Source organism: Theobroma cacao, chromosome 1 (assembly GCF_053813885.1).
Source record: "Theobroma cacao isolate CCN51 chromosome 1, ASM5381388v1, whole genome shotgun sequence".
In the NCBI taxonomy this organism is placed as follows: Eukaryota; Viridiplantae; Streptophyta; class Magnoliopsida; order Malvales; family Malvaceae; genus Theobroma; species Theobroma cacao.
Window position 1 is genome coordinate 7,672,510 of NC_142639.1, and position 10,617 is coordinate 7,683,126.

A 10,617-nucleotide genomic window follows, 5' to 3' on the forward strand; every position below is an offset into this window, starting at 1 on the left:
ATTTTTGAATTAAACTTATGAGGAAGGTTATTTCTCACAATTTTTTCTTGCTTTTTCTTCATTTTTTTTACTTTTTTTTCTTTGTTTTAAGAAATGAAAAAGATATGCCAAATTTAGCACATGCATCACGTTTTCTTTATATACATGCATGTTTTTTTATCATGATAGATCTTCACATGCTAACTTTAGTTTTGGATAGTAATTTTGGTTCAAAACTATTTGAATATATAATGAAAAAATGTATTTGTTCTCTTTTAAATTAGAAAGAGGCTTTAAGAAAAACTTTTGACATTTGGTTGAAATGATTCAGTGAGAATATTCATGACATAAGAAAATATTTTTATTGTGTAAATTAAAATCTTTTAAAGAGATTATTGTTTTGACACTTTGTTGTATAAAATATGTGATTTTAAAAGACACATCCACAAACTTTGGATTTAAAATCTGAAGATTGAACTCAATGAGAGAGTGAACTTGTTATTGTTGAAAGATTTTATATTTCAAGTCTGATTCCAGGCTTCACCGATCAAAAAAACACTCTAGACCTGTGCGCTAAGGAGTTCATTCCAGGTGTCTGGAATCCCAGGCAAGCACCAATGCAAGCAGTCATTGCCCTTTTTACCATAATGTGAAATGTGAGCCTCATCTCTCAGATCAGACAGAGCAGTTATATCCAAAATCTTTACCCTTGTACCCTGAACAGCAGCTGCAACGATCTTATCGCTTGATTCTTCTCCAAGGACTTGGCTCCCTCTTGTCATTGGAATCAGGTTATCACATTTCCCCCCGGTGTTCCATTCCCCTTTAAAAAAGTGCCTCGGCGACGTGGTTGTAAAGAAAACTTGCAGGTCGGGATGTGAGGCCAACTCGGAATCAAGCCATTTTACAATGTTGTTCACTTTAAAGATCTTGGCATTCTTAACATTCTTAAGAAATCCCTGTTCGACGGGCTTCCCATTCACATACATCACCTCATTGTCCATGTCGACCCTCGTTTTGGTCCAATGGTGAGCTGTGTTGATAACTAATAAATTAAGTTGATCGAGGTTTTCTCGAATGAAAGCTGGCGGGCGATCCAAATGCATGGCGTAACGGGTCTTGGGATCGGTGGCGTTGATAGGCTCTCTGTCACAAAGTCTTGCTGACCAAGAACGCAGAATGGTGGTATTGGTACTTAGAAAGCGGTAAGCCCAGAAATGCTGATGAATCTCTCCTTTACGTAACAATTTAGAGAAACCATATTTCTCTGCAACATCTTCAACGTCGGGGCTGTGTTCCCTCCCAGTGAGCATGCACATCATGGATTGGAATTGCTGCCCGCTTAATGAATCTCCTATGAAGGCAACTGTTTTGTCCTGCATCCTGATTATCCTTTTAGACAACTCAATTATTCCCAATGATAAATTCAAAGAAATCAAACAAATATCAGTATATATCTACCTTTTCAAGAAATCAGAGGGCTCAAACTCTGGCATTTTACAATCTAGAGACTGCCATCGATAACCTTCATAAGAGAAATCTGTTCGATTGGTGAGTCTGCATGCCCAGTTTCTTGTTATATACTTGCATCCAGCAGTATATAAAGGAGGCCTGCGGTCGGCGACCCATCTACCCTTTGCATAATTGCAGACTGCAAAGATGGATATAACTCAATGCTCTCTGAATATGAAAATGTCTAGCAATTCAAATATGGATACTCATCCTTGGTCATTAGTCATATGCGAAAAAAGTTGTACCTTGGTCGTTAGTCACTTTAAGAATTAGAAAGTGATATTCAGTTTGCCATTAAGATATATATAGGTATAGATCTATCTTATGAATATAGATAAGCCCGTAGAACATATTAGTCAAAGTTATAGCTTTTGAGAATTTAATAAAATTTTGTCTACTTATTGTTAAGAGATCAATTCTTATACACATGTTAATTGGATTTTCTGGTATTACTAAAACAAATGAATTCTTAATTATAGTAGCATTGAGGTATAGGGTGTCATTGACACTTTTCTAGAAGGACTTTATTCTATAGGATGGGATATGAAGAGTTAGGAAGTACATCATTAAGATAGTCTACTATTGTGGAAATTGTCCAAGAATCAACAAAGATAAAATCCAGAGAAATCAAACAAATAGAAAAACATAAGAATTTAAGTGGTTCGAACTCTTGTCTACATTCACAAAGTGAAACTATTCTTTCTATTATTGAGAAATTAAAGTACAATAAAGTGACCTCTATGATTCCTCAAACCAACCAAAGATCCCTTACACACTCTTTCTTAATAACTTCCCAAAAACACTCACCTAAACCACTCTAACTCCACCAAAAGCAAAAGACAGAGTTACAAAGTGTTCCCTCTCTAGATCTCTCAAAGCACTACTAGCAATTCTAACACCTAGAGATCCACTTTTATAGTATATAAGTCCAAAGTAAAATGTGATTAGGAGTCAACGTGGAATAAGAAGTTTAAAACCATACAACTACTCAATGTTGTACACAAACAAGAATCCTAATCAAATAAGATCTATAATTTTAGTCAACTTAAAACTCAACAAGTCTCCACCTTTGACTTGAATTCAAAATCCTTAAACCTCTTCCACCAGTCGCACTTAATTGCCACTTCCTAACTCCACCTACTTTCCAACGCCTTGAACAACTCTCCAAGTATAAGACTTTCCAAATTATTGGCTTTTATAATTACCACGACTACACATACCGAATCAACCATGGTCCAACATTCGATTCCACAAAACGGCCAATGCACCTGTGTAGCCATCAAGTAAATGGCACTAATTGACTTCGAAAAAGGACCTCGATGACCTTTCCAATTCATTACTAATAAGATTTTTCATCTTTTCACCATCATCTACACCATGGGAACCTTCCATCACCTTCTCGGCAAATAAAATCTCACTTTGGCAGCTACCATCTCTTGTGCACTGTTCCCATCCTTTCGATGCCTCACATTCTAGACGATACAAGCTATTATGCAAATTTCCCCTCATCAGGACCATGTCGCTTTGTGTGACTTTTACCACTCCATCACAAGCAGAATATCCATACCCTTTGGAGTCTAGCAGGCTCAAAGAATGCATCTCTAGGACATAGGCCACACCATCCAAAGAACGCATAACCTCATCAAACATTTTGATTTTCACCACTTCAAGACCCATGACCTTCACTATTGATTTATTATCCAAAGTCAATTCCTTGCCACCCCTTCTTGAAGTAAATCAAAACAATCCTTTTGATAACATATGTGAGTGGCAGAAGCAGATTCTAAATACCAATCAGAATTTGCATTCATATTTTCTGATATTGTAAGGACATCACAATCATCACCTTCAGCAACGAAAGCACACTCACCTTTGTTTCGTTACTTTCATCCCCTTTTGTAGGATAATCCCTTTTAATATGTCCATACCCTTTGCATTGAAAGTACTAAACATTGTTAGATCTAGACTGGCTACCCTTAGATCACTTACCTGTTGACTTCCTCCTACGAACCTCAGTTACCAATGCCAAGTCACTTAGATCTCTATCCCCTTCCTTACTTTTCTTTCGGGCTTCACGAGACATTAACGTTGATTGTTCTTGTTCTAACATTATTGTATCCATTCCACATATCAAAGATTCCACAAATACCTCATAGGAGTCTAGAAGCGAAGTCAGAAACAAAGTGCCTTTTCCTTTTCCTCCACCTTCACATCAACCTTCTTCAACTGATCAATGATCCCATTGAATTCATTCATATGCTTCATGAGGTCTCCATCCTCCTCCATCTTTAAGTGATATAACTTTTGCCTAAGCTGCAACTTGTTGGAAAGACTTTTTACTGAGTAAATCTTCTCTAACTTTGCCCACAATCTTGAAGCAAAATCCTCATCAATAACATGATTAAACACGTTATCTCCAATGCAAAGCCAAATAGTGCTCACACACCTTTGATCCAACTCTGCCCATTCAACATCCTTCATATCATTTGGTTGCCCTTCCTCCTTTCCTAGCAAGGGCGCATTAAACCTTACTGCACAAGGAGATCTTTCATCCTTCTTTGCCACTGCATGAAACTAGTTTTTTCATCAAACTTCTCAATTGAAAAATTCGTAGAACTAGTAACTTTTAACATCCTAGTTGAATTTTGAATTTATTAAACCCGAAGCTTTGATACAAGTTTGTTGTGAAAATTGCCCAACAATCAACAAAGATGAAATCCAGAGAAATCAAGCAACTAGAAAAATACAAGAATTTACGTAGTTCAACCTCTTGCCTACGTCCACAGAGTGAAACTATTTTTCCTATTATTGAGAAATTAAAGTACAATAAATTGATCTCTATCGTTCCCCAAACCAACCCAAGATCCCTTGCACACTTTTTCTCAATAACTTCCCAAGAACACTCACCCAACCACTTTAGCTCCACCTAGAGCAAACGACAGAGTTACAAGGTGTTCCCTCTCTAGAGCTCTCAAAGCACTACTTGCAATTCTAAAACCTATAGATCCACTTTTATAGTATAAAAGTCTAAAGTAGAATGTGATTTTGACTCAATGTGGAATAAGAAGTTTAAAACCATACAACTACTCAATGTTGTACACAAACAAGAATCCTAATCAAATAAGATCTAAAATCCTAATCAAATAAGATCTAAAATTCTAGTCAACTTAAAACTCAACATCCACTAAATTCAATACTCCTATAAAATGGTCTACAAAATTCACTACTCCTAAAAGGTTCAAGACAAAAGAAAAAATTTGGTCAATCTGTGAATGTAAAAGGTTTGAAAACTACATTCAAGAGGGAATATAAGTGTTTCAATCGCAAGAAAAGTGACATAAGAAACAAGATTATGCCAAATATTAGATTGGCTAGAAAAAGATAAACATGAAGAAATTCATTAGTAAAAGAAGGCCAAATAAAGATGAATCTAGAGTCACAATTAGTAACAAAGTAGAGGTGAAAGTCAAGTTTGTCGGAATAATTTACTTAAACTTTAGGTTTAGTTTCTTTATTAGACACCACTAGTTAAATTTTGAAATAAAAAATTCCATTATTAAAATTGGTTTGTGTCCTTTGACTAATGGATTATATAGACTGTGTTTAGTTCTTACTAATTTCTATGTCACCTCATATTATATTAAAAGAGTTGCCAAAAGACCATACATAAAAGAAAACATCTTTCATGTTGTGACATAAAAAACTTGGCTACATTTTCAAGGAAATGATAAAAAGGTTGATAAGGATAACATCTTACTTGCTCTTATTTCTGATGACCCGCAAATATTTGTTAATTGTTATAGGAATAAGATGACTAAAATAAATAAAAGAGATTAAATAGCAGTTTCGATTTATTAAAACTCATTTGCACTAACATAAGTGGAACATATACCCCCATTATCCGTAATTGTAGATATTGTGGCATTTATTGATTATTTTTCTCATTATGATTATATATTTTTAATTAAACAAAAGTCTAAAACTCTTGAGAAATTTAAAATCTTTAAGACTTAAGTTGAAAAACAATTGAGAATAATCAATAAAATTGTCAAGTTTAATAAAAGTGGTGAGTATTGTGATACGCATGACATAACATGACAGCTAAAAGGTCGGTTTATCAAATATTTATAACGTTGTCGATTAGTGTCCCAATACACTATGCTTGGTATCCTAAACAAAATGGTGTGGCTGAAAAATGAAATCATACCTTTAGGGATATGATGAGGAGTATAATTAGCGAAGCTATTTACTAGAATTTTTGGAGGGAGAAACCAATTATAACAAATTTGCATATCTTAAATAGTATCTTTACCAAATCTTTACTTAAAATCCCCTTTTAAGTTTTGGACCCGATAGAAACTTAATTTTAATCACTTATGTGTTTTGGGATATCCTTTAGAAGCGTACTTTTATGATCCACTAAAACTAAGATATAGTATCATTTCACTAATTGTTATATTATTAGAACCTAGATCGTTCTTAAGACTATAAATTTTATTGCTCAAGTAGTGGTAGTAAAATTATTAAGGTAAAAGCAATTAAATTTTTAGAGTTACATATGGTTAATAGCAGTTGCTGTCATAGTAGAAATGGAGGAGAGCATATTAAGACGTAAGTATTCCTATGCTTATACAGAAAGATAATATGATACATGCACTAGTTGAGAAACAAGAATAAGGTCAACTAGTTCTTGATAAGGTCCCTAAACATTAGAATGTTGTATAACAGATGCCACAAACAAGACCCATAAGGGTAAGGAAGTTTGTTGTTTCCTTATATATCTATGAATTCTATCTTTAAAAGGGTGATTATGACATTAGCTATATAGTTTATCTAGTAACTTTTTAAGAAGTTATTTTTAGTCTTAAATTAGAGAAGCAGTGAGGGATAAGATACAATCTTTGTTATACAATGGTTTATGGGAACTTGTTGAGTTAAATAATGATTGCAAACTCATTAGTTGTAAATGAGTATACAAGATCAAGAAAGATTCTAAAGAAATTATTGAGAGGCTTAAAGTCAAATTGGTTGTCAAAGATTTTACTCAATGAGAAGGTATTGATTACAATAAAAGATTTTTTTGTTGTATCCTAGATGTTGTTTAGGCTTAAAAGTGTAGACATATGTAGGAAATCTTAAATCCTATGATGGATTTACTATGTAAAAGGTAAGGTTAAGTCCCCTTTCCTATCTATAACAACATAAAGATCTCACCATTTAAGAGTTAAAAAAAAAAAAGGACATGAAAATCTTAATGCACTTAATACAAGCAGTTAATCTGGTTAGTATTATTTACATTATTACACTATTGATCAAAAATCAGGTATATTTTATGTTTGAGATTCCTAATATGATAGATCTTGAATTAGTATAAAATATTTATACATAAAGTCTAACAAAATAAACAAGGTATACAGAAAAGAGTACAAGTACGAAGTGGCGAACAAACCTGGAGCTGGAGGGGGCGTGGTATACTGATGTTGGGCTGGTGCATGTGTAGAAATAAAAGGATTCCTATCCCCGTCCCAAAGTAATAAGGTCATAAAAAGCAGAGCAAGAAAGAGAAATTTTCCAGGAAATCTAAAAGAATCTCCTGCTTTCATCTCCATTTTATGCACTGCAAATTAATAACAGAAATTCTTCACTCCTCAAACCCAAAAATCCTCAATGTATCGTATTTTTCAGCTACCACATATAATATGAGTTCAGGCACTGAATCGTATCATTCTACACAGGGCCTCCACTCTCCAGCTGCATGTAAAGAATATATGCCAGAAAATTTTAGTAACTAATTAATAAGGCAGCCAAGAAAGTAAAACACACAACACAATCATTTTTGATGTAGAAGAAATTCATAAATGCATTCGTGCATGCATAGCATAAATCATAATAGAAAGTTGGATCAATTCGAGAAAAAAAAAAAAAAGGACAAAACTTATAAGAAAGATGAATAAACTTTCTCCCAACTACAACTAGTTTTCTTTTAATAAACAGATTAAGCCTAGCATATGCATATATATATATATATATATATATATGTTGTTTTTATAGAGAAAAAGAGAATGAACCTAGTTAGTGAAGCCTCCTCTCCTTTAATGAGTCGAAGCTGTTACTTTGGTTTTGTTAGTCCGTACCACGATTATGTATATATACATTGATTGATGTGGTGTTAATTTATTAGGTGACAACACCAAGGTTTTTGTATTTATCATATTAACAAATGTGAGACAGAAATCATTATGATTTCATAGAAATTTGGACTATGATTCATTTGTAATTATATAGATTGACAAATTTGCTTCCTACCCAAATTGACACGTGTATTTCAAGATGTCAGCTTTAATGTGTCACAAAATGATTAAAAGTATTTTTTTTTTATTTTGAAAACGCATTAAAAAGGGAAAGGTAAAGGATTAATGCTTACATCAATTTGGGGCGTCACCATAACACACATTTTTATCTTTCCTAAGCATTCGCATGTATTAGATAATATATTGAGGTATCCTCTAGACCTGAATCTCTTGCTTATGTTTTCATCCCAGACTGAGTCCCAATCCCCCATTGATTCCAGAAATTGGCCCAAGGAGTAATTGTCCAATCCCTAATTCTCTAATTAACGTGACACATACACACATATATATATAAATCACTGAAAAATTTTAGTTTATTTCTTAAGAATAAGGGTATAAAATCATTGTTTTTATGATATTTTTCATTATGATTTACTAAATTAATAAGTCTAATTTTTCAAGCGATTGTAATTTGAATTTTCCATTCACAAATAATTAAAAAATTAAAAAAAAAATTATTTGATTGTGACATTTTTTTTTTAATTTTATTTGTAAACTAGTGTTTATAGAATTTTTTTTATTTCTTAATATTGCGAATTATCTGAAATTATATAAAATATTATCACATCACATAAAATTAATTTGTCATCTAAAATAAATGGAGTTTGATATCGAATATGACTTGTCAAAGTTTCAAAGTTATTAAATACAAATTACTAGATTTAGTATATAAGCATATTCACATTTACTATGCCACCTATCTTTATATTCTAAATTTTTCAACCCAAAACTTCAAATAAATAAATATATATATAATCAATTGATGTTTTAGGAACAAGTCTTAAGTTAAATTATGATTATTTAATGATAATTCAACATTTAATATATATGTATGAAAAAAAAAAAGAAAAAGCTTGTTAGTCTAGAAAAGCTTGCTAGTTTAGATTTTAATAATTTAAGTTAATTACATATTTAATGTCATATTATGTATAATAATTATTTTCATTTAGTATATTTAAAATCATCATATTAATTGTCAATTATCAAAATTTATAAAAGAAATAAAAATGACACATAACTTATATGATTCTTATCAAAACTACTAAAAAATAATATCACAAAATTTACATAATTCTTTTAACTTTTTAAATAGTAGTTATTTGTCACAAACTAACTAATTTCTTTCTTTCTACTAATTCAAATGAAACTCGTTCATTTTATATGAATCAACTCTCCCTCCATGCAAACAATATTTATTTTTACTCTATAATCATTATTATTTATGTTAATTTGATTGTAGCTACTTGGAGTTCTTTCATTCATTCAATTAATTCATATCTTTTTCTATCCAAAACTTTAACTATATATGAGCAATCAATCTTTTCGGCAAGTCGAATTATTATTATTTAAGGATGCTTCAACCTTTAACATTATTGACAATTAAGGTTTGAAAAAAAAATTGAATTGTAAAAGCTTTGACTTAAGAAACATTTTGGTAACAATTTCTTAATATTGTTACAAGTTAATTACATGTTTAATATCATATTAATTATAATATAAAATTTCATTTAGTGTACTCAAAATTATCATAGTAATTATCGATCATCAAAATTTATAAAAGAAATAAGAAAGCACAAAACTTACATGATTTTTATCAAAACTGTTAAAAAAATTTGTCATAATAGCCAACTCATTTCCTTCTTACTAATTCAAATGAAACCCCTTCATTTTATGTGAATAAACTCTTACTTTATACAAACAACATTTATTTTTACTATATAATTATTTTTTATCATAATTTGATAGTAGCTTATTGGAGATCTTTCATTCATCCACTCACTCATATCTTTCCAAAATGGCTTCCAATACTAATGAAAATGTTAGCAGCAGAGAATATGACTTTTTTTGCAACTTTACAATTTTGAAGGTAAAAATTTAAAGCATGTTACACTAACTAAATATAAATGTAATATCTGTAAATGTGGTTTTCAAACTAAAAAAACAAAAAATAAATAATGAATACTAAGTTTATATCTAAATATGCCTACTCATATACTCTATTTATATGACATTTTATTAGTACTTACAATTATACTTATAGTAGTAATTATCATTTAGTTACATATTTTAAATCTTAATTTAGATATTCATGTTTACGTATTTAATTTATCTATTAATTATTAACATATAATAATTTATATTATAATATTTTTTATGTTTAATTTTATAATATATTATTTTAATTGTAATAAAGTAATAAAACTTAAATGGATTAAATATTAACATAACAACAAGTTGAACAACATTATAAGAGTTTACATATAATGTTAATATACCTCTTTTTTATAAACTTCTCAATTTTCCTGATATTATAATTGTTAATATTATATAATATGCAATACGCATCATATATTACATTACGATATAATAACAAATGATATGAATCGATATATTAGATTATTGATCAAATATCGAACTTGTATCGCACGATACACGTATGAATTTTAAATTATATACTATTCAATTATTAAAAATTCTTTTTTTATTTTTTTTGTCTGAAACATGATAAATTATTTTTTTTGAGTATTAATCTTCAAGATTTACATTTTATACAAAATGATGCCAAAATAATTTATTTTTTGAATTTGTTATATTTTTTAATTTTTAATTAATAAATTAATATGAAAAATATATATCTTATTTAAAAATATATATTATAAAGGAATAAATTGAGAGTTTAAATTAAAAATAATAATGATCTTTTCGATTTATGTCATATATTCTTTAATTTTATTAATAAATATATTTTTTAACTCTTTTTTTATTTTACATGTGT

At 30.2% G+C, this 10,617-nt stretch overlaps 1 protein-coding gene across 2 annotated transcripts; it reads right to left on the reverse strand.

Moving 5' to 3' along the window:
* Window positions 1-451: 451 nt before the first annotated feature.
* Window positions 452-7,451, reverse strand: LOC18611896 (protein trichome birefringence-like 14). Of its 2 annotated transcripts, none has more exons than XM_018114682.2 (3): window positions 6,941-7,451; window positions 1,441-1,630; window positions 452-1,362 (listed from the first exon to the last, which is right to left on the reverse strand). In XM_018114682.2, the coding sequence occupies exons 1-3, from the start codon at window positions 7,098-7,100 to the stop codon at window positions 540-542; spliced, it is 1,173 nt and encodes a 390-aa protein (XP_017970171.2). In that variant the 5' UTR covers window positions 7,101-7,451; the 3' UTR covers window positions 452-539. The 2 variants fall into 2 exon arrangements, with proteins under 2 accessions (XP_017970171.2, XP_017970162.2); XM_018114673.2 differs by having other exon boundaries at window positions 452-1,371.
* Window positions 7,452-10,617: the final 3,166 nt, after the last annotated feature.